The 25,770-nt window shown below is 35.9% G+C and overlaps 1 protein-coding gene across 6 annotated transcripts in view; it reads left to right on the plus strand.

The window, feature by feature from the left end:
- YAF2 (YY1 associated factor 2) overlaps positions 1-25,770 on the plus strand; it is a 74,932-nt gene that overhangs the window by 23,943 nt on the left and 25,219 nt on the right. For 2 of the 6 annotated variants that reach the window (XR_004301318.1, XR_004301321.1), the window contains 2 exons: positions 244-376; positions 469-568. The exons of 2 other annotated variants lie outside the window; for them this stretch is intronic. Coding sequence is in view for 1 of the 4 variants with exons in the window: in XM_032420297.1 (XP_032276188.1) it covers positions 305-376 (72 nt within the window). In the remaining 3 variants the exon portion in view is untranslated. Of the gene's footprint in view, positions 1-243; positions 377-468; positions 569-25,770 lie in introns of those variants that run through there. 2 more of the 6 variants (XR_004301320.1, XM_032420297.1) reach the window with 2 other exon arrangements.

Consider the following 25,770-nt stretch of genomic DNA (forward strand, 5'->3'; position numbering starts at 1 on the left):
GTATATTAAAATATAGCTGTCATTATAGTGGGAATTTAACAATGAAACCATTCAAATCATATTTTCTTTTCCTTCTCTTTCTGATAGTGCCAAAAGTTTCTGTTGACATTGTAGTTAGCAAATTGTTTTTGTGTTTACTTTGGGGCATGCATATGCAGTTATCTGGTGAATTTACACCCCTTTCCCCTGTAGTTCTATGTGTATTAATAATCTCAAATAAAATTAATCTTCTTATTCTGCTAGAGAAGAAAAAGCTGGATCACTTACCAGTAACTGGAGTTCTCCTATTGGGTAATCTCCACAGATCCACATTCTTTGAAGTTATTGTGAATGCCTCGAGGACCAAGGAACCGTTGAAATTTCCAATTTCAGGAAGGTAAGCAAGTGCACTGAAGCATGTCTCTAGCATTCCCAAATCCCCTCCCCCCAACTTTCTTACATATACGTCTGTACTGCATGCCCCCTCAGTTCCAGTGGATGCCCATCAGGAAGATTCTCATGCTGGACAGAAGGGCAAGAGAGGTGGATCTGTGAGGGAAAAGACCCAATAGGATAACTCAAGTTACTGGTGAGTAATCTAGTTTTCAAAAACTTGAGATTTTTTTCTCACATTTCTTCTCTTTAGAATGAGTTTGTTTAATTACAAAGAAGAAAGTTGTTTGAGATAGCTTCACTTTGTAAATTTGGTGTAGATTATGGAATTTATTGTATGGATGATAAATACCTAGTTCTTAATGGGTGTATGAATAAGTGTGACATTAATTTTAAAGAGTATCACTTACATAATAGCTGTTTATAAAAATTATGTATCTATTACCTTCTGGTAAATAGTGTAACACTTCTAAAGCAATTTAAGGAAGCTATGTGTTGAATTATTTTATAAATTCCTTTATTTGTGATGTTGCTTTTACATGAAGTATATACTTACACTGTAAAACTTAGGCTTATGCCAAATTTGGCCAAATTCTTCTGGGATAGTACTGAATAACAAAAAATAATCTTATATTAATCGACTAGCACTTCTTACTGATACAGTTTTCAGTGTACCTTTTAGCTTCATTGTAGGTATATTTGGAAAATAATTCAGGATGTGTTTACCACTTCCTTGTTCATATAGATGGACTTATTAATTGGTTTATTGTGAGTCTCTGCTTCCACAGGTACCAGACAATTTATTGAACTGGCATGTAAATATTAGAATTGGACAGAATTCCTTGCTTCTAATTTCTCTCTCTCTCTCACTTATTCTGCTTTGTTACCAGGTTATCCTTTCTAAAAGGGCACTTTTAACACATAAAGAGCCTGTAGTGGTCCTCTGTTCAAGTTGTTTTATAAAATTTTCATCCATTTGCTGGTTACTTAAGGCCTCTCATAATCCAGTCCCATCCTGTTTATCCAGCCTTTTAAATTCTTCACTTTGAAACTTTTCTTTTGGTCTTACTTGTTTACTTGTTACATTTATGCTTTGGGGCTTGTGCTTTGCCATTTTTAAAAAAATGACTTTGTTTTTATTCTACTTTTCGATACTCTAAGGCTGAGATCAGGTCCTATCCCTTACACAGTTCCTTTTATGCTAGCATCTCTCTGTGACCTCTGTTTCCTCAGTGGAAAAATGAGATTGCTACGAGGATTGAATTAATTAATTTGTGGAATGTACTTAGAACAATTCCGAGTAGCACATTGTAAACACTCTTTTTAACTATTATTTGATTAAAGATGGAACATTTCTGTGATTATGGATATAATTTTCATCTGTATGACAGTTTAGCCTTTAGATATTAGCTGTGGGTGGTATTGCTATTTCTTCGATATGAAACTCTTAAGCTGATTTGTATGATCATGGAGAACAAAAATGGGATTTTATTGTTTTTAATTTTATTTAGTTCCTAACATCAGTGACTGGGATTAAATTATACCCATTAAAAAATAGTTTTTCACGTAGTTGATAGAAAAAACTTAGTTTTTCATGAATATATTTACTAGTTTTCTCATTTATAAAACAGGGTCATTTGGCTTATCAATCCTGTTTGTATTGTCAGTTTTTCTTAAGAACAACAGTTTTTTCCCTTTAAAACTGGAATAGTGAAATTATAATTGTTTAGTGCAATATAAATTTCTTCTATGGGACATTAAAATAGAATGTATAGTTTTGAGAGAGTTAACTAGTTTGGCTTCATTTTAAGACTTTGTGTAGTGTTAGAAAACAAACCGGAAGTTCAGGTGTACTTGATTTTTGAGGTTTAATTATCTTAGAAGACTATTGCTTGATTTTCAGAAATGTTTGGTTTTAAGATTACCTGTCTGAAGAAGCAGTAGATGAAATCTAATTTCAGGTTGCTGAAGGAAGGGAATGACAGATTGAGTGTCGCTTTTAAATAGTCACCAGAGAACCAATTCAGGTCCAATTAGACAAGCCAAAGTAAAGAATATTTAGATGACTTAAGTGCTTGTTGTGAATTTCCTTCTGCACATCCAGTTTCAGCGTTTCTTTGGTATAATAGTGCTATGATATATTAAGAATATCCTTATTCTTTATTCTTTAGAGATACATGCTGAAAAATTTCTAGAAGGAAATATTATGATGGGTTCAGAAAAAAAGTGTGGGTATTTGGGTGTGTTGCGTATATGTGTGTGTAGAGAGAGATATAAGAAGAGATAAAGCAAATGTGGCAAATGTTAACAATTTTGAATCTAGGTGAAGGGTATATAGGGTATACACTGTACTTTCAACTTTTCTTTGGTTTTGATATTTTTCAAAAAAAAAGTAGAAAGTATTTTAAAAGAACTGTATTGTGCTTCAATTTCTCTAATTCTAAAATGGGAATAATAGAACTTGTTCTTTCTATGCCTTGATACCGGTAGGCACAGTGGGGGGTACATTTGGTAGAATAGCAGTCAAGAGAACTTTTAAGAAGTGGGTTTTTTTTTTTTTTTTTTTGACATTAAAGAAGAGTTTGATAGCAGACAACTTTCAAAGTACATTTCACGTAAAAGCGTATTAGCTTAAAATATATCCCTTTTTCTTATTCAGAGCATATTGCATTATAATTGAACAAGAGCAGTCAAGAAGCAATAAATATGTAGAAATAAATGAAGTAACTAATTGAAATCGAAAAATATAGCTAGTTATAAAATAACTCCATAAATGGGCAAAAAAGATTAGACTTAGCTGAAGAGAGAAGTTGTTAATTTCAAGATAAAACTGATAACTCTTCCAGGACACTGTACAGCAAGATAAAGAGAAGAAAAGAATGAAAGAAAAGCTAAGCCACCTTAGAAGTAGGTTGAAAAGTTCCAGGGTAGGTCTGATTGGAGTTCCAGAACAGAGAATACAGAGAATGGTGGAGAAGCAGTACTGAAGAAAAAATGACTAACCATTTTCAAGAATTTTTTTTAAAAAGTGGAAATTGTTGAATAATTAGAACTGAATCATAACAAAAGCATTGTATCTGAACTTGAAGGATACAGGAAAAGTGGTGCCTAGGGGTGAATTTATAACCTTAAATGCATGTATTAGGTTGAAAGAAAATAAATGAGCCAGATATTCAACTCAAAAACTAAAAAAAAAAAAGGAGAAAGTAAAAGCTAAGAAAGAAGGGAGGGAAAAAAAAATAAAAATAGAATTTGGTGAAATAGAAAATAAAAACAATAGCAATGTTTATTCAGATCAGAGCTGGTTCTTTTTAGTTGATTAAGTTCTGGACATACTCAAAAAACAGATGATGAGGGGCGCCTGGGTGGCTCAGTCGTTAAGCATCTGCCTTTAGCTCAGGTCATGATCCCAGGGTCCTGGGATTGAGCCCCGCATTGGGCTCCCTGCTCGGCGGGAAGTCTGCTTCTCCCTCTCCCACTCCCCCTGCTTGTGTTCCCTCTCTCGCTATGTCTATCTCTGTCAAATAAATAAATAAAATCTTTAAAAAAAAAAAAATGATGCAAATAAAATTTACAATGAGATATAACTACAAACACAATTATAAATTTAAAAATTACAAGAAATCACTATATAAATTTTATATAAGATATATATTAATATATAAATAATATATAACATATATATTAATATATATAAATAATATATATATATAAATTTTAAAAACCAGGTGAACTGGATTATTTTCTAGGGGAAAAAAATCATTCCAAAATTGTAAAGAAAAAATCTAAAGAAATTTAAAAACTGTTAAAACAATTGAAGTTGTAGTAAATTTCCCCAAGAGGAATAGGTTTTTAAGAATAACAACTTTAGGGGCGCCTGGGTGGCTCAGTTGTTAAATGTCTGCCTTCGGCTCAGGTCTGGGATCAAGCCCCGCATCGGGCTCCCTGCTCGGCGGGAAGCCTGCTTCTCCCTCTCCCACTCCCCCGCTTGTGTTCCCTCTCTCGCTGTCTCTCTCTCTGTCAAATAAATAAATAAAATCTTTTAAAAAAAAAAAAAACAACTTTAGGGGCACCTGGGTGGCTCAGTTAAACATCCAACTCTTGCTCTCAGCTCAAGTCTTGGTCTCAGGGTCGTGAGTTTAGGCCCTATGTTGGGCTCCACGCAGAGTGTGGAGCCTATTTAAAAATAATAATAAAATAAAAATAAAAATGGAAACTTTATTGAGCTATAATTCACAAATCCTATTATTTATCCATTTAAAATGTACAATTCAGTGCTTTTTAGTATTTTTAGAGTTGTGCAGCCATTACTTTGATGTTTTAGAATATTTTCTCACCCCAAAAAGAAACTGTTGTACCTGTTCGCCGTCAGTCCCAATTTTCCTCAAACCCTCCAGACTTAGGCAACCACTGATTTACTCTGTTTCTATAGATTTGCCTATTCTAGACATTTCATATAAATGGAATCATTCAATATGTGGCCTTTTGTGACTCACTTCTTTTTTTTTTTTTTTTTTTTTTTTTTAAGATTTTATTTATTTGCGAGAGAGAGAATGAGAGACAGAGAGCATGAGAGGGAGGAGGGTCAGAGGGAGAAGCAGACTCCCTGCCGAGCAGGGAACCCGATGCGGGACTCGATCCCAGGACTCCAGGATCATGACCTGAGCCGAAGGCAGTCGCTTAACCAACTGAGCCACCCAGGCGCCCCTTTTGTGACTCACTTCTTTCACTTATAATATTTTTAAGGTCCAACCATGTCGTACCATATATCAGTGCACTTTATTCCTTTTATGGCCAAATATTATTTCATTTTATGCATATACCACATTTTGGTTATCCTTTCATCAGTTGATGGATATTTGGATTATTCTGCATTTTTTTGCCTATTATGAATAGCTGCTATCGGCATTTATGTACAAATTTTTGTGTGGACATACATTTTCATTTCTCTTGGATATATACCTAGGAGTGAAATTACTAGGTCATATGTAACTATGTTTAACCTTTTGAGGAACTGCCAGACTGTTTTCCAAAGTGGCTGTGCCATTTTACTTTCCCACCAGTAGCATATGAGGGTTCTAATTTTCCACACCCTCACCAACACTTTCAGTATCTGTCTTTTTTACTTTACCCATCCTCACTGTGTGAAGTGTTACCAGAGGAATAGTTTTAATTGTGATATTTATAATCCTTTTTCAGATATACTTACGGTGAACAGATAATTCTATTTTTATACAAAATGACCCAGATAATAGAAAAAGAGGGAAAGCTACCCTGCCGTTTATCAGACAAGTGTAGTCTGGAAACCTAAACTGGAAAGAATATACAAGGGAAAATATATTCAATCTTATGTATGAACAGAGACATAAAAATTTAATTAGGATAAGAATGTAAGGATAGTTCAATATTTGAAAATTGTATCAATGTAACATAAGATTTAGGGGAGCAGTCTTTTTCTTTTTAAGATTTTATTTATTTGTTTGACACAGAGAGAGAGGGAGAGAGAACAAGTGGGGGAGCAGCAGGCAGAGGGAGAAGCAGACTCCCTGCTGAGCAGGGAGTCCAACGCGGGGCTCAATCCCAGGACCCTGAGATCATGACCTGAGCTGAAGGCAGATGCTTAACCAGACTGAGCCACCAGGCGCCCCTAGGGGAACAATCTTGAAAGATTTAGTGAAAGTTTATGATAAAACTCAATGCCCATTAATGTTTTGAGAAAAAAAAAAAAAACAACCACCCTCAAACCATGACAAGTGAACTTTTTCTTTCAGTAAAGGCTGTCTTTCAAACTGTCTTTCAAACAGCAGCATTATGCTTAATGGTGAAACCTTAGAAACAGTCCCATTAAAGTCAAGAATCAGACAAACACGTCTTTACTCATAAGCGAAAAGAACTACAATCCAAATGGATTGGAAAAGAGGAAAAATGAGATGGACATATCCGTAGAAAATTTTTTAAAAAACCAACACTGTGTTAATAAGAGAATTCAGTGTCACTAGATATAAGATCAAGATTAAAATTGGCAGTAGCCAGTTAGAAAATAAATTTCTCCTATACAGCAAATTCTATAAAGTGGGTAAAGTGTTATTGAAGGACATAAAATTAGACATGAGTAAAAGACAGAACATACTATATTTATGGTAAGTATAAATATTGCTTAAAAAATTCTCTGTGATTTATTATACATAGTTTCAGACAAAAATCCCAATAGGATTTTTTTTATACAAAAATTATATACAAAATTAAAGCCACAAGAATAACCAAGGCAGTTCTGCAAGAAGAACAACAGTGAGGAGTGGCTTGTGCCGTTGTTTAGCAAGACTAATATTAAACATGTTATTTAGAATGGGATACTATGTAGCAGTGAAAAAGAATAAACTGCTACACACAACATGGCTTGATTCTCCCATGCTTATGTTCAGCAAAAGAAATGAGAAACAAAATACTACATATCGTATGATTTCATTTACAGGAAGTTCAAAAACAGATAGAACTAATCTGTGGTATTAGAGATCAGAATGTTAATATCTTTATCTGGGTTGGGTATACATTATTTAAAAATCAAAGTGTATACTTTATGTAAATTACACCTCAATAAAAAAAGTAAAATATAAATTTATGGTAGTTAAAGTAGTATAGTTTTAATACAGGAAAAGACAGCTTAATATAATAGAAGAGAGAGTTCAGAAATGGATCCATACATATTTGAGAAGTTGATAAGAGTTAGAGATGACATTTTCTATCAGCAGGGAAAGAAAGAGTGGACTGTTGAATTGGTTTTCTATATGGGGGGAAAACTAGGTCTCTACTTCAAACTTTATGCAGATGTCAGTTCCGTTTGAACTTTACACTAAGCATGAACAACTCTTTAATAAAGAGGAAAGTATAGAAGAATGTGTGTCTTCAGGATGTGTGAGGCGTTCTTTAACAAGTCAAGAAAAGAAGAATGGACCATCGAAGATAAAGACATCAAGGATAAAGGATTTGACTACCTCAGAAAGAAAAACTTAGGTTTAATAAAATACATCATAAACCAAACTAAAATGTGAGTGGCATGACTGAAAGATAAGTGTAATGTCTGTAATATCTAGTGGATTTGTGTCCAGAATATATAAAGAGGAAAATAATAAGACAGATGATACAAATGCAAATAAACTGAACAATGGATATTAAGGCAATTCACAACAGAGCAAAGGAAATTGGAATGGCTAATGAACTGAAAAGATGCTTAGTCTCATTTTCAGGGAAATGCAATTAAAAACTTACGAGCCATCAGTTTTTTCACCCATTAGCTCAGGATCAGGTTAAGTGTTACACAGTTGAAAGGTGCATATCCTTGTATCCAGAAATTACCATTCAAGGTATTATTAGTCTAGAGAAATTTGCACATTTGCCCAGGGAGATTTGTACAGGGATATTCATTTGGAAAAATCTAAATGTCCGTCAATAGGCATGGATAAATAAGATATAAAATAGTTATATAACAGAGAATTATGAAGTCTATGTTTAGATTTTTATCATTGGTGACTATTTTTATCTGTAACAAAAAATTATATTGTTTATGCCCAGGAATTGTTTTAAGTATATATAAACAATTATTTTAGTCCTCATAAGAACTCGGAAATAGGTACAGTTATTATCTCCATTTTATATATGGAAATCCTGAAGCATACAGAGGCAAAAAACTTACCTACTTTCAAAGGTGGTAAATGGCAGAGTGGAGATTGAAAGTTAGGATTTGAATCTCAATTGCCTGGCTCCAGAGTCCATTATGCCATGCTGCATTTCAATGTGTCTAAATAGGGAGAGAGCTCAGAAATGTAAGATAAAGTCAAGGCAGAATGATGTGTACAGTGTGTTATCATTTACACCAAATTCATGATGGTGGTTACCTCTGTCTGGATGGGGTTGGTAAGGGGAGATCTAGTGATAATGGTGAAAGGAAGCTTTATGGAACTACATGTTTTTCCTTGAACATGTATATTTGTAGCTTTTAAACACCTACAGTTAATGTATATATAAGCTTATTTTTACAAAAAGAAAAACTAGAAGGATTGATCTAATTTTTTAATCTGCATTTATTCTTGATACTGGTTTATTTTTTAATTTTTTTAATTTTTTGAAGATTATTTATTTGACAGAGAGAGACACAGCGAGAGAGGGAACACAGCAGGGGGAGTGGGAGAGGGAGAAGCAGGCTTCCAGCTGAGCAGGGAGCCTGATACGGGGCTCAATCCCAGGACCCTAGGACCATGACCCGAGCCGAAGGCAGACGCTTAACGACTGAGCCACCCAGGCGCCCCTTGATATTGGTTTATAGTAGAAAATGAAAGCAGTGGCCCTAGCACAGTGACTGTGATTTAGTTTAGTTCTAAGGTAGCAAATGAACACCAGTCACTGGGTTAGGTGCTAGGAATAGGGAGGTGGTGAATAGGTTTCATCCTCTTTCTTTAAGGAGTTTAGAGTTTTATAGGGAAAGAGATAAATAACTGTAATTCAATATGTTATATATATATCTGTTTTCTTCTTTGTTTCTCCATCCCCCCACCCCCGCCCTTTCCTCCGAATACAAATAGGAGAAGGGGGAAACATCCTCATTTGGGGTATGGGAAACAGGCAGTGAAATGTCAGTGGCAGTCCTACTTCCTGTTCTTTTAGAAAACTACCAGAGAGTAAACTAATGGTCAGAGGTTGTAGCATGTTCACCATTGTATCTCCAAAACTTAGTATAATCCTTGTGCTTAATTGAATAACTGGTGAATAACTGGCATACTTCCCTCTCAAATTAACTAGCACTTGAACCCAAATTTCTCCTTAGCCATCCGGGATATCTTCCATTGGTTCTGTTTCTTCCATTGATTATCAAAGTCTGTGGTAGTTTGACTAAGAATAGTGTATGAAGCCTTAAATTGTTTTGTGCCAAAGAACTTTGACTTGAGAAATATTTTAATCTGTAGGAAATTTTGGATCTCTAAAGTCCAATTTTATTTTCATTGTGCTGAGTCCAGTACATTTTTTTAAAACTAGTAGTCTTCTAATATTGGGATAGTACAATTGTTTTTCTATAGTCTCTATCTTTGAGTCAGTGCTGTCTTGTATAAGTGTTTATGTTCTGTTTCTTATTTGTGAAATTCTTAATTTCCTAAAACCACATTCTCTTCAAGTTTCCAGATGGTATTAGTGTTTATGGTATGAGAATCCTAGTGTCTTTTAAAATCTGTCATGATAGCTCATAAAAAATAGTTACTATTGTTTCCTTTCACCCTAACGAGAGAGGTGTGTTTTCCTTGGTAGCAAATTAGAGTCAGTGTTAGGAGAGAATCTTTCCCCAAAGGGCAAATGTGAATACCTTAAAAATTGGTGAAAATGGGTAAATTTGAATAAATCATAGTGAAAGATGTTTATTTTACTTTGTAAATTTAACACTTGGATTATAATTGACAAAATCCTAAAACAAGTCGTGTTATTATGCTGGATGGATTTAGTTAAACTATTGGTCAAATCCTGTTCCATGTGTACATAGTGCTGCTTTCTTACTATATAACCCTTTTGCCAGAGATAACACGAAGAGAGCCTGGTTACCATTTGGTGGAACAAGCCTGCTGGCTCAAGCCTCTGCCCAGAAATTTGATTCAATCTCTTTTCTGGACAGTCTGGTAAGCTGTCATTGTTCTTCACGTTAAAATCATCTTACTCAGGATGTACCCAAGAGGAATTTAATACTAAAGGAGGAGACAATATTAAATTCAATGAAAATGTTAAAATATTTACATTAGTTGAAGGCTTCACATTAAGCATGACTAATTTTTATAGCACTCCAATAGAAATATAATGCAAGCCACAAAAGGGAGCCATATATGTAATTTAAAAATTTCTCATGGCCAAATTAAAAAAGTAAAATGTAACAGGTGAAATTAATTTTAATACTGTATTTTATTTAACCCAATATATCTAAAAAATTATCCTTTCAAATCATTATTGAGATATTTTACAATCTTTTTCATACTGAGTCTTTGGACTCTGGTCTATATTTTATATTTATAGCACATCTCAGTTTGGGGTAGCACATTTCAAGTGCTTAGTACCCACCCGTGGCTTCTGTATTATATAGAACAGACTTAGAGCATCTGAAAAAACATTTGGTTTTATATAATTCTCCTATTACTTCTCATTAAAGGTGCTTTGAATTTCTTTTTTTCTTTTATTACTTCACCTGTGTGTGGGTACTCAGCTTTACTGTTGATCATTGGTAACCTGAAACCTACTATCCATTCCTACATTTGACAGAACATTTAGGTCTTACTGTAGTATTCCCTGATACCTAGGTCTACTTAATTTCTTTATATATTATTTTTAAAAGATTTTATTTATTTATTTGAGAGAGGGAGGGAGGGAGCAAGAGCGAGCAGGGGACCAGGGGACAGAAGAAGGGAGAAAGAATCTCAAGCAGACTCTGTGCTGAGCATGGAGCCTGACGTGGGGCTCGATCCCACGACTCTGAGATCATAACCTGAGCCGAAACCAAGACTTGGACGCTTAACCAACCGACTAAGCTATCTAGGCACCCCATCCTTCCTATAAGCTTCCTATAAAAAGCTCCTACTTTTTATCAGAATATGAGACTCAGACCTTCTACATAGGCTACTCTAGGTAGGATTATACATTATTGCCATTGTCATCTCCTCCACCCCAGCAGGGTAACAAACCTCTCTTTTCTTGGTTTAAAGTCATTGTCTGAACCAGAAGTATTCCTTATATGATGACTTTTTTTTTGTAAGAGGGAAGTCCAACATCATACTTTATGGGGATTGGGTGTCCATTCTCTAAGATGCTAATTGCTTGAAGATTTCCAAATCAATCAATTTTTCTCTACTTCTTCCTTAGTAGATACTATGAGAATGAATATATTGCAAAATAAAGGCATATCTAAGGTACAACACATATGACTTGACTTTTTTTTTTTGGTAAAGCTTTTATTTATTTATTTGTCAGAGAGAGAGCAGGAGAGCACAAGCAGTGGGAGCGGCAGAGGGAGAGGGAGAAGCAGGCCCCCTGTCAAGCAGGGACCCCGATGCGGGGCTCGATCCCAGGACCCTGGGATCATGACTTGAGCCAAAGGCAGACGCTTAACCGAGCCACCCAGGTGCCCCATGACTTGACATTTTGATATCCTCTTGGTTTCACCTTTCCTAGATGAGTGACATCTATGAAGATTATTCTCAGTAAATGAATTTATGACCTCTAATACTGGTTATCTCTGTGTCCCAGTGCCAGCAGAAGAGTCTTCTATATTTTATTTCAAACAATGCTCTTGTAATAAGATTACTTGAATTCTGAATATATAAATGCTCAGATTCTGAGGTTTCTTGGGCTACCTGCTTTCTGGTCTTAGTTATTATTTAACTTTCACACCTCTTCTGAATTTCCAGTCTTTCTCAGCCTACCTCTTTGTTACTCTGTCTCCCTGCTAGCAGAATCTCGATTCCATTCTGTTTCCTTCCCACCCTTACTATCCAGGAATACCCATTATTGTTGGTAGGTATTGCCAAGCACAGTGAACACAGCATTTGTTAAGGTCGAGTTTTAGCAACAGTGTGATAGGGTATGGTGTGGAATTAGCATTGGCGGGCCTGGTCTGGTATTGAAATGAAGCATAGAATATTCTCATTTTCCCATCCACTATGACCATTCATCCTATTTAATTTCATTGCCACTACCTAGGTGAAAGCTGGTAGTTGCTAATTGTGGTCACTGGTATGTTGGTCAAATTTCTGAGTTAGAGGCTGTTATAGCCAGTGAACGCTAGGCAGCATGTGGTAGCTGCTGACTTTGAACAAAACTAAAGACTGACTGAAAAGGATTCTAGGATTAGAGCAAAGGAACACTGGATTTGTTTTCTTCTTTTCTTTTCTATGATTAGATAGTTTGTCCTATCTACTGCCATGACACTGATGTTCAAAAGATGCCAGTTTAGCTTCATCTCTGAGTATTTACTGAGACCAGTGAAGTGCCAGGTACTTTCTCAGCAGTGACCAAGATGGACACTGTGCCTTCTCAAGCAGTGGTTACTTGTTATTCCTCTTTAAATGTCCAGGAGCTCTCTACTGCCTTCAGGTCCAAGTCAGAGGCCTCAGCTTAGTTTTTGAGTTTCTGCAGTAGAGACTGGAAACTGATGACTGGTGGTACCAGTTTGACTCTTTGTTTTATTTGGTCCCCTCAGTGTTGGTCTACATCATGTTTCAAAGAAATTGAATTGCCACTATTAAAAATTCAGGAGATTTTTCTTGAAATTTTAAATTTCCAGCTTTTTTTTTAATTGGAAGGTCTAGCAACCCTGAGCCTCATTGTTCATTGCAACAGTTTGACCCATTTAGAGGGGACTTTGGCTCTCCACAGTTGTCATCACTCACTGTTGTCTCCTGGGTGTTTGTTTTACCTGGTCCTCCTCACTCATTAATTATCTAGTCTCTGTAGATAATTGAGTTTGTAACTCCTGTTCTAGGTAATCTGATGATATCTCACTACTCTAAACTTTGTTTCTTTTCTTTGATAGGAACTTTTTAGTAAGGCCAAGAGACGTCGTTAGGTAAAGTCTATACTCCTTAACATGGCTTACAAATCTTTTCATGGCTTGGTTCATGTTTATTTCTTTATCACTAGCTCTTGCCATTCACCCCATAATGTTACGCCTCAGCCATATCCACCAATCCTCCTACCAGTAATGTGCTCTGTTGTTTCTAGCCTTTGTACACACTCAAATCTTGAATGTTATTTTGCCTTTCTTCTCATCCTCTGTTTCCACTGCTTCCCACCTCCCACCCCAAGTTTGGTTAATTCCTGTTAATTTCATGTCTTCTTTCCTTCAGAAAGCCTTCTCTGTTCCCATAGGATCTGCCTAGGTATTCATCCTATATATTTCCGTAACTGCCTGCATTTAACCCAGTCTTAGCACTTACCAACTGTTTTTGGTAGTCTGCTTTCCAAACCTGCTCTAGACTTTGTAAGAGGGTGTCTTCATCACTTTTGATTCCCAGGGCCTGTCATAAAATAGATATATAGTAAATATTTCTTGAGTGGGAATGGCTTCTTTCTCTAAGTTCTTTTAACAATTTCTAATTCTGAGTCTTTGCTTATGGAATTTCTATTGTATGGAATAATCTTTTTACTCTTCCAACTCTTGTTCATCTTCTAAGCTTCAACTTGTGGGGGGGCTATCCTAAGCGATTTTTTTTTTTTTTTTTTTAGCTAATTTCAGTATCTATTTAACCTTTTTTTCTTTAGGTTCCGGGAATACTTTTTAGAAATGTCTCATTTTAGCACTCAACGTGGTTTTCATGTACCTTACTTTGTTATATTTAATGTACAGTATCATTCCTTTTTTTTTTTTTTAAAGATTTTATTTATTTATTTGACAGAGACAGAGATAGCAAGAGCAGGAACATAAGCAGGGGGAGTGGGAGAGGGAGAAGCAGGCTTCCCACAGAGCAGTGAGCCTGATGTGGGGCTCGATCTCAGGACTCTGGGATCATGACCCGAGCCCAAGGCAGACGCTTAACGACTGAGCCACCCAGGCGCCCATGTACAGTATCATTCTTAAGGTGTTATTTGCCAGTAACTTGTGCTTATTAGTAGATTGCTAACTAAAATAATTTATCTAGTGATTATATTCAATTTATGAGTCAAGGCTCTACTATCCTAAATATTCTCCCTTATTTATTGAGAACTCTGACATCTAGCCAGAAGTTTTAGATCTCTACCTAAATTTCTTCTTCCATTTTGGACTTTTCCCATAATAACAGTGCATATATTTTAATTGCTTGGTTTTTTTTTTTTCTGTTTCTCACACTAGACTGTAAACTAAAGGTTGAAACCATGTCTGCCTTGTTAAAACCACCTGTTGGTATATCTTAACTAATACTGGAGTTTAGAAGATCTTGATATTCACCATGTGCATGTTTAAGATGTGACTAAAACAGTGAGTGTTTTCAGTAAGTTAGGCATGAACATCTCTCAGTTCTTTGCATGATTATTATTAGGCAATTATTTAGGTAACTCCACTTTATGTCTTCTAGGAATTTCAAACTTCATATGTGCAAAATTGAACTTAAAATTCTCTCCCCAAATTCCCCCTCTCTTGATGACACGCACTCTCTCTCTCTACTTCCTTCTCTCTTACCTTCTACTTTCTGCTATTCATCTACAAATCCTACGTGCTGTACCTCCAAAATATATTTAGAATTTCACCTCTTTCACCCTCAACTGTTGCCATCCTATTATAGGCCACCATCATCTCCTGCTTGCCTATTATAATAAGTTCCTAAATGGTTGCTGTGATTATAGTCTGCTTTCCTACCATCTGTTGTCTAAATAGCAGCACAGCCAGGTAGTTTTTGTTTTTTGTTTTTTTTTTTAGTTTCCAAAGCTCATTTAAATTTGATCCTTGCAAACCCCTTTGTAGAGTCACTATTATTATTGTAATTATTATTATTGTAATTATTTTACCAAGAAAGCAGAGTCCATGCAGGTTAAGTGACTTATATGAGAACAGAAGCCATTCATTAGTAGAGCCAAAATTTAATTACAGATCTTCATGTCTCAAAGCTTTGCCTTGTGGACCACAATTTCTAAATGTGATGACTTGAGAATCCATAAGGACATTACCTTAAAGTCTCCCCTAGACAGTTTTCCAAAGGGATAGGTCATTCATACTATTTATAGTCCCTTTTTTTTTTTAAGATTTTATTTATTTGAGAGAGAGAGAGCACAAGCAGGAGAGGGAGGGAAGAGGAAGAAGTAGAGACAGGCTCCCCGCTGAGCAGGGAGCCTGACGCAGGGCTCAGTCCAGGACACCGGGATCATGACCTGAGTCGAAGGCAGACGCTTAACCAACTGAGCCACCCAGGTGTCCTATAGTCACTTCTTAAGAGCAGTTTTAAGTTTGCAGTTAAATTGAGCAGAAGGTACAGAGATTTTCCATACACCTCTTGCCCCTACACTTGCTAAGTGCCCCCCCCATTATCATCATTCCCCACCAGAGTGGTACATTTGTTACAACTGATAAACCTTTATTGATGCATCATTATCCCCCAGAGTCCATTGCTTATATTTGGGTTCATTCTTGGTATTGTACATTCTGTGAGTTTAGACAAATATATAATGACATGTATCCACCATTATAGTGTCATATAGGATAGTTTTACTGTCCTAAAAATCTTTAATGCTCTGCCTATTTATCTCTCGCTCTCCCCAGCCCCTGGCAACCCCTGATCTTTTTGCTGTCTGTAGTTTCGTCTTTTCCAGAATATCATATAGTTGGAATTATACAGTATATAACCTTTTCAGACCGGCTTCTTTCACTTTAGTAATATCCATTTAAAGTTTATCCATGTCTTTTGATGGCTTGATAGCTTATTTCTTTTTATTACTGAATAATATTCCATTGTCTGGATGTGCCACGTTTTATATGTCCATTCACCTTTTAAAAGACATCTAGGTTGCTTCCAAGTTTTGATAATTGTGGATAAAGCTGCTATCTACATCTATATACACGTTTTTATGTGGACATATCAGCTCTTTTGGGTAAATACCAAGGAGTATGATTGCTGAATTATATGGTAAAAGTATGTTTAGTTTTGTTAAGAAGCTGCCAAACTGTCTTCCAAAATGGCTATTCCTTTTTGCATTCCCACCAGCAATGAATCAGAGTTTCTGTTGCTCTACATCCTCTCCAGCATTTGGTATTGACAGTGTTCTGGAATTTGACTATTCTAAAAGGGCAGCCAGGTAATTTTTATTTTAACTCTAGTCAGATCATGTTATTCTCTTTTTCAGAACCTTCGCATTCTACTTAGTATCCCATTCTACTTAGAATACTATTCTAAGTTCTTTCCATTGTATGAAAGGAAGGCCTTAAGACCTTACATGATCTGGTACTTGGGACCTCTTCAAACTAATTTTACTATTTCCTCTCTCTTTCATTGCAGTTGAGACATTTTGGTCATCTTAGTGTTCTTCGAACATTCCAGCCTTCTGCCATAGGGCCTTTGCAATTGGTCTTGCCTTTCCAATTGGCCTTGCCTTTCCTGGAATTTTTCATATCTAGAGACCTCCTTGGCTTACTCCGTCACTTCATTTAGGACTCTGTTTAAGTAACCTTACTGGAGGTCCTACTCTGATTTTCCTGTAGAAAAATAGCATTTCTGTGTAGTTCTCTTTTCCCATACTCCGCTTAATTTTTCTTCTACTACCTAATAATATTTCATGTGTATGTGTGTGTACATTCATATATTTGCGTATAAGTGTGTGTATGTGTGTATAAGATGTGTATATTTGCCCATCTTTACTAGAATGTCTGTATGCTCCATGAGGGGATATTTCTGTACATTTGTAGCATAGGACCTGGTACGTAGATGGTGTTCAGTACATCTGGAGTGAATGACTGTATTATACCAAAAAGTGTTTTAGCGTTACTGATGTAGAGTATTATGGTAGGACACAATCATATACATAAGGAAGGCTTAGTTTTATTTTATTTCACAACTTGTAAGCTTTATGAGGCTAAGGATTTTCTTCTTTGCTCTATTCTCATGTGTAGAATGTTGCCTGGTGGCAATATATATTTAATAAATATTTACTGAATCAGTAAGTTTATGGAAAGGAACAGGGATGTCCTTATTATGAAAATAACCAAATTATACTGTATGTGAAAGTAATCTTGAATAGAACTAAAAGTAGATGATTTAACTCCAAAAGTTGGGGGAAAGGGAAGGAGGAAGAGTGATAGTACTACCTTGATTAAAATCTTCTGGATCCATTTATCTCCATCATTTGCCAACTACTCCAAGCCACCATCATCTCTTGTCTGGGCTACTCTAATAGTGTACTACTTGATCTCTCCAGTTCCAGGTATGTCATGCTTTAGCTCATTCTCTACACGACAGTTTTAAAATGGAAATATGATAGAAATAGCTTCTCTTCTGAAAACTATTTCTCTACTGTTCATAGAATAAAATTCAGATTCTTTAACTTGGCCCATTTGTAGACCTGCTGTGGCCTGCCTACCTCTTGATGTCATGCAGTTCTTCCTCCTCAGTATTCTCCTGTGTTACAAACTTTTAGTTTCTACAACACATCAAGTTCTTTGCTGCCTTTTTACACTCAGTGCTTACTTTTTTTTTTTTCTGCCAAATATAATCTTTCTCCCAGTCTTTCACTGGGGTAACTCCTTTGTATTATTTAAATCTGAGCATGTCAGGTCTTGTGAGCAGACTTCTTGAAAGCCTTATCTACGTTCACTCCTGTTACAGTTGGTCATGGTGTTGGAGTGGGCAGGGAAGAACAAAACCACAGTTTGTAATTATATATGTAGCTAGTTAGCTACTTTTGTTTGCCATTGTATTCCTAACACTAAGCATGGTGCTTGGCACATAGTAGGTACTCAGTAAACATTTGTTTAATATGTGAAATAACTGTATAACAAAAGATGGAAAACAAAAAAACGAGCATGGAAAGAAAAAAAAAAGCAGAAAATATAAAAAGAAGACCACATGTGCTTATTAAAACACTAAATGCCCATGACATAAGCCCAGCTATTCAGCAAGACTCAGATTAGGTGAAATACAAAACCCAACTATACAGTGGATGTTAGAAACACATCTAGAGCAAAATTACTAAGAAGGTTGGAAGTAAATGGATAGTCAAAACAAGATATTAGGCAAATATAAACAAAAAATTAATCAGTGGATGGTATTGCTAGACAGAGTTGAATTAAAAGCAGTAAACATCAGGGGCGCCTGGGTGGCTCAGTTGGTTGAGTGACTGCCTTTAGCTCAGGTCCTGATCCCAGGGTCCTGTGATTGAGCCCCAAGGAAGGCTTCCTGCTCAGCGGGGAGTCTGCTTCTCCCTCTTCTCCCAACCCCCCGCACTCGTGCCCCCCTCATTAAATAAATAAAGTCTTTTTTTAAAAAGCAGTGTGAGAAAGAAGAGAGGCACTTGTAATCGTCAAGGATGTAGTTACTAATATAAAGAGAACCAAAAATCTTTATTTTTTTTAAAGATGAAGCATTGAAGTATGTGAAGTGAAAACTAAATCCAAAGAATATATATATTCTAGATATATAGCAGTAATGGGAGACTTTCAGTCCTTGACACATCAAAGAGATAAAAAATAAGATGTAGACAGTCTGAGTCATATAATCAATAAATCTGATACAGTAAACATACTCTTATTGTAAAAAGAAAGAACACCTTTTCTATTTCCCATGGAACATTTAAAAAAATAAGTACTAGAAAGAAAAGTGGAAAAAAAAGTAAAAATATTGTCAACCACATACTGTACAATGAAATTTAAAAAAAAAATTTTTTTTTAAGATTTTATTTATTTTTATTAGAGAGAGAGAGCACAAGCAAGGGGAGCGGCAGGGAGAGGGAGAAGGAGGTTTCCCCGCTGAGCAGGGAGCCGAACATGGGGCTCCATCCCAGGACCCCGGGATCATGACCTGAGCTGGAGGCAGACGCTTAACCGACTGAGCCACCCAGGTGCCCCCTACAATGAAATTTTAAGTTAATATAACAAAAGCAGGACCCAGAAACCAAACTCCAAAACCTTCTCAAACCTCAAAACAAAAACCTCAAACACTTGAATTAAAAAGTGTAAAAATATTCTCCTAAAATAATCTTAGGTCAAAGGTCTAAAAGATACTGCAAACTGGCAAATGTAATCTATCTAGAAAATAATTACAATGAAAATTAAGTACATAAATAATATATGGGACACAGGAAAAATTATTTCTAAAAATTTCATTACTAAAATATTGAGTTAAAATAATGAGTTAACATTCAACTGAATTTAATAACAACAAAATAAACGTTAAGGAAAGCTGGAAAAGGTAATCTAAAAAGATAAGGATAGGAAGTAATAAATTGGAAGGTAGTTAAGACAAAATCAAGAGCTGGTTTTTTGATAAAAAGAAAAGTAGACTAGCTAACAACTTTCTTTTTAACAAAGGGAGAAAGTACAAAAATCAAATTAGGATTATGAAAAATAAAGCAACTATAGATATAAATAATATTAATATAATTGTAAGAGAATGGTTGGCACAAATACATTGTTTTCTAGGAAAAAGCAGATAATAAAAACTGATCCAAGAAAAGACTGAAACCCTAAACCTACCAGGCTCAGATGGTTTTACAAATGACTTCTTTCAAACCTTTATGGAACAGGTGATTTCACTGATACTAAACTGACCTCGAGGAAATAGAATTGAGGCTTCCTATTTTTAAAATAACAGAATCTACCACAATGTAAAGTTGCTAAGAAGATTAAACAGGTTAGTGCAAATACAATTCTTAGAACAATGCCTGATATATAGAAAGCATTCAATAAATGTTAGTGTCACAAAAATAGAGCAGTAGAGCAGACATGAAATTGATAACACCCGATAGAGATAATCATAATAAAATAAAACTACAGATCAGTTTTATCTAAGAATATTGATGCAGAAATCCAATAGTACATTATAAAATATACTGTATAACGATTAAGTAGAATTTATTCCAGGACTGCAAAGATGTATTAGAATGCTCTTACTATAATTCAACATACTAGTTGATAAAAGGAGGAAAAGCTATATGATCATCTCAGTAGATCTTGAAATACTGTTAATAAAATTGTACATTTACTCCTGAAAAGTCTTTAATAAAACCTTTGCAATTAAAATATGCACCTCAAAACCATAGTCAGGAAAGTAGTTCATGGAGATATATTAGAAATAAAGTGAGGGGCGCCTGGGTGGCTCAGTCGTTGAGCGTCTGCCTTCGGCTCAGGTCATGATCCCAGGGTCCTGGGATTGAGCCCCACATCGGGCTCCCTGCTCTGCGGGAAGCCTGCTTCTCCCTCTCCCACTCCCCCTGCTTGTGTTCCCTCTCTCGCTGTGTCTTTCTCTGTCAAATAAATAAATACAATCTTTAAAAAAAAAAAAAAAGAAAGTGAAATTAATAGAAACAAGGCAAAAATATTATCTTATCACTTTTAACTTTGTTCTAGATGTGCTAAATAGAGAAGCACGATATAGAAGTAATCCCCTAACCCTTTGGATAACATCCAGTGCTTTGTTCTGGGCATTTAGTTACTGTGTGTTCACTGACTATTTTGCTTTACTGAATTTTCACCCATTTTCCAGTAACTTCTAACCACAGTCTTAAAGTGTTTTGGGTTAGCTTATTTTAGTAGTTTTCACATTTAACAAAAAAATCTCAATTTTGTTTGGAACTCTAATTAGTAAAGCAAAACAGAGCTGCTTTGGTTGCAGAGGGGTTAGGGAACTCTTCCTGATGAGTTCTGGGAGTACTGTATGCAGCTTTAAAAATGACAGCTCTAAGGGCATCTGGCTGGCTCAGTCGGTAGAGCATATGACTCTTGATCTCAGGATTGTGAGTTCAAGCCCCATGTTGGACATGGAGCCTACTTAAAAAAAAAAAGTTAAAAAATAAAAAAATTACAACTCTATTCTGTCTTATGCAGTTTTCTATGTTGCAGTCCTTTACAGTGATATAAAACAATTGTTTTATAAAATACGGTCACCAATTTGATAAGATCTTATTCTTGGCAGCTTTCGATTCTTCTTTGGTTATGGTAGATATTAAATTAGAAGCAGCTTGGGATTGGAAGTTGTGAATGTGATCACTTAATTTCACAAAAGCAGATATATCAAGAAGTGGTAACTGATAATGAGACAGGAGACCAAAGAATTACCAACTAGAATGACAGAACATTCTGGAACTGCCCTCTCAAATAAGGGGAGATGGCCAAAACATCTTAATGGCTATGTGGATGAGACATGTTGTGTGTAGTTCTGAATGGTGATTCTTGAGTCATGATGACCACACAACATTGTGACCTATAGAAAGCATGTGCTGTTGAAAGTCAAATACTGCATGATCTCATGTATATGAGGAATCTAAAAAAGTTGAACTCATAGAAGCAGAATAGAATGGTGGCTGCTGAGGAGTGGGAGAACTGGGAAATGTTGGTCAAAAGGCACAGTTTAAGTTATGCAGGATAAAAAAGTTCTGGGGAATCTAATGTACAGCATGGTGACTATAGTTAATATTGTATTGTATACTTGAAATTTGCTAAAAGAGTAGATCTTTAATGTTCTCACCACCACCACCACAACAAAAAGTCGATGGATATGTTAATTAGCTTGATTATGACAGTGTATTCATAAATGAAAACATTTTATACCTTAATTATATGCAATTTTTGTTTGTCAAATGCACGTTAATAAGGCTGGGAAAAAAAGTATGGACTTTAGAGTCAGGCAGACTGGGAATTGAATATGACTTGGAATGTGACCATGGCAGCTTTCTTAAACATTTTGAGTCTTAGTTTCCTCATCATGTGAAAAGGGATTTGAAATGAAAGGAGTTAGTGGATGTAGAGGTTAGTTTGATTCTTGGCACACATAAGACACCCTTCATAGCTTTTATATGTTACATTGTTTACTAAGACAGTGAAGCATGTAACAAATTTTAGGAACAAAATTTAAAGATTTGGGTTTTTTAAAGGTATGCTTTAGTTAGCTAGAAAATCAATTTTATTTAAACACTTTATTCTCAGTTACTCATAACTAAAATCTTGCTACATTTCATTTTTTAACTGAAGTATAATTAATGTGCAATAAAATGCATAGGTCTCATATTTTCAGTTTGACTGCATCTAACTTTGGATATTAATGTAGTAGTATCTTTCTTTTTTTCTTTCTTAAGATTTTTATTTATTTGACAGAGACACAGCGAGAGAGGGAACACAAGCAGAGGGAGTGGGAGAGGGAGAAGCAGGCTTCCCACTGAGCAAGGAGCCTGATGTGGGGCCGATCCCAGGACCTTGGGATCATGACCTGAGCCAAAGGCAGATGCTTAACGACTGAGCCACCCAGGATCTTTCATTTGCATCAAACTACTACTAGTGAATTGCTAAATATCGTTGGTAACTGTTATAACTTAGTAAATTCTATGTTAAGAAAACTCTTTTATGGGGATTCCTGGGTCGCTCAGTCGGTTAAATGGCTGCCTTCAGTTCAGGTCATGATCCCAGGGTCTTGGGATCGAGTCCCGCATTGGGCTCCCTGCTCAGCGGGAAGCCTGCTTTTTCCTCTCTCTCTCACTATCTCTGTCACTATCTCTGTCTCTCTCTCAAATAAATAAATAAAAATCTTAAAAAAAGAAAACTCTTCTATGGAAACTTCAGTTATTTCAAAGAACTGAGTTAATTTGTAGTCTTTGTTGGTCTATATAAACTCAGTGGCAGTGTTTGATAAATTGTGTTTATTCGTGGCCTGTCCAACAAAAATTTCTTCACATAGCTTCCATTTGTTAGTATATATTCTGTGTGAGATTATAACAGTAGTCTTCTCATATTTCTTTTTTATTTATCTCATTTGGGAAGCCTAATATACCCACTTTGCCCAACCCCCTCCCCCCACTTCCCCTAAGAGAAGCTGGGAGTTCACTTATGTTTGGTTGAGAAATACTGAGAATAGAGGGACATTTGTCTCTTCTAAATTAGGACTCTTCATCAGCAGAAATCCATCCCTTCTGTAGTCTTTTCCTCTCTTCTTTAGGTAAACCTCTTTTTGTTGCATGTTTCTTTATATTCCCTGTTATTGTTAAACCTTAACTTCCCCTTTTCAGTTATTTTGGAATATGTCTTTATGACCTATTCATTCTAAAGTAATTTAGTTCTGGGGTGCCTGGGTGGCTCAGTTAGTGTCTGCCTTTGGCTCAGGTCATGATCCAAGGGATCCTGGGATCGAACCCCACATCCATCCATGTCCATCCTGCTCCCTGCCCAGCAGGAAGCCTTCTCCCTCCCCCTTGCCCCCCTCCACTCATGCTTTCTCTCTTTCTCTCGTTCTCAAATAAAGTATTTTAAAAAAATAATTCAGTTCACTTCTCTACAAACCTAAGTTGTTCACTTACTGTTTTATGATAAAATTTAACTGATTAGAGCTAAATCTGTGTTAGTAAACATACAGATGTTTATTCAGAATACTGTTTTTATTCTAAGAAATATGGTATTATGTCACAAACTTCATATATAGCCATTGATCCAAATTTTAGAGAACTTTATGAAGACTGAATTAAATCTTCTGTTAGCAGATAAAAGATAACCATTTGTTGATTTATGACTTGTGACAAATGTAATAATATAAAATATGCATATTACATCTATACCAAATGTAATATGTAGAATAATCAAAAGGAAGTAGACTAGCAGTGATTGGTATTATTAGGCTTAATTTAAAAAATTTTTTTTCTAATTAGAGCTATCTCTAGAAGAACATTTTAATTTTATTTATTTATTTATTTATTTATTTATTTATTTATTTATTTGACACAGAGAGAGACAGCTAGAGAGGGAACACAAGCAGGGGGAGCGGGAGAGGGAGAAGCATTTATTTCTTTATTTATTATTTGTTTGTTTATTTATTAGAGAGAGAGACAGCTAGAGAGGGAACACAAGCAGGGGGAGCAGGAGAGGGAGAAGCAGGCTTCCTGCTGAGCAGGGAGCCCGCTGCGGGGCTCAATCCCAGCACCCTGGGATCATGACCCGAGCTGAAGGCAGACGCATAACGACTGAGCCACCCAGGTGCCCCAAGAAGAACATTTTTAAAATTAGAATGAGGGTGCCTGGGTGGCTTAGTCGGTTAAGCATCTACCTTCAGCTCAGGTTGTGATCCTGGGGTCCTGGGGTCGAGCCCCACATCAGGCTCCCTGCACCTTGGGGAGCCTGCTTCTCCCTCTCCCTCTGCCTCTGCCTCTCTCTCTCTCTTTCTGTCTCTCATGAATGAATAAAATAAAATCTTTAAAAATAAAATAAAATAAAATTAGAATGAAATCTGTGATTATAGGCATCTTGAATTAAGTAGAAAAAAATCTAAAGAAAATGACAAAAGTAAATTGTATGACATTGTATAATACATTAAAACAGGCACATTTGATCAAGATTTGTGTTCTGACACTTTCAAATTAAATGTAGCTTGGGGTGCCTGGGTGGTGCAGTCGGTTAAGCATCCAACTCTTGGTTTTGACTTAGGTTGTGATCTTAGGGCCCTGATCTCAGGGTCGTGAAATCGAGCCCAGTGTCGGACTCTGTGCTGAGCTGGACTCTGGACTGAGCACGGGGTCTGCTTAAGTTTCTCTATCCCTTTGCCCCTCCCCCCTGCATGCACACACACTCTCTCAAATAAGTAAAAAAATGTTTTAAAAATATTAATGTAGCTGCTTTTATTATTTAGAATGTGCTTTTGTAATATACACATTATTGGTTCTTTTGTTGGTCTTGAACTGATTTATATATGAATTGCCAACAAAAGGTGCTTATACTAGGTTAATTTTCCTCTGATACATGGTGTGGGTTTGCTTACTTTTCCTGTCTATCTGTAGCATATGCAATCAATATTTATGAAATTCCATTTAATATTAATATTATCCTAAGAAACATAATCAGGGAAGTATTTCTAAGAATCTTATATCTGCCACAAATATGTTATATGTTGTATGTAATTTTATAATATATGATGTGTATAACATTTCAATATCAGATTATAGATAATAGGTATATGTGTACGTATGCACGCACATATACACACTCACATATACACATACACAAGGCCACACAGCAGACTTGAAATATGTTTCTGCTATTGTGGCATCATCATGCTTTTAGGCACCCAGCCTAAGCCTTGAAGTCATTGTTTACTCTCCTCCCCTCTGTCTCCACAGCCCCAAATCCAATAAGAGTTGTGTTTTTCTTCACATTCTCTCACATAGTCCATTTAACCCCTAAAGCCCTACTTTTTAGACCCTTACCGCTTCTCTCTCAACTATTGTAATAATTTCTTAATGGTTGTCCTTGCTTTAAGTCTGACCCTGATGCCCTTTCATTTTCAACAGTGAGGATTCAAAAATGGATTTTTAAAATTTTTCATTAACATTTCAAACATATGCAAAAATAGAATAACCTATGGATTGAACTTGTGATAGATAGCTCCCTGTTCCTTCAAAATGAAATGCAGACTTCAGACCACTTAATATATAAATCAGAACTTTTCCATAGCCAACTTGCTTTTCTAGCTTTATTTCCTATTATAATCTTTCCAACTTGCTTTTCTAGCTTTATTTCCTATTATAATCTCAGTATTCCAGGTATACTGGATTACTTATAACTATCAGTTTTCTGAAAATGCTTTGGAAATTCCATGCATCCTTTTGACATTGTGACTGCTCATAGTGCTCCCTCTGCCTTAATTGCCCTTCTTTTCAATCCCATCTGTTGAAATTCTGCAACTTAAGGCTCAGTTTAAGTATGAGTTCTTCAGGAAGGCTTCTCTGACA

This window comes from Phoca vitulina, unplaced genomic scaffold (genome assembly GCF_004348235.1).
Source record: "Phoca vitulina isolate PV1807 unplaced genomic scaffold, GSC_HSeal_1.0 scaffold23, whole genome shotgun sequence".
NCBI lineage: Eukaryota > Metazoa > Chordata > Mammalia > Carnivora > Phocidae > Phoca > Phoca vitulina.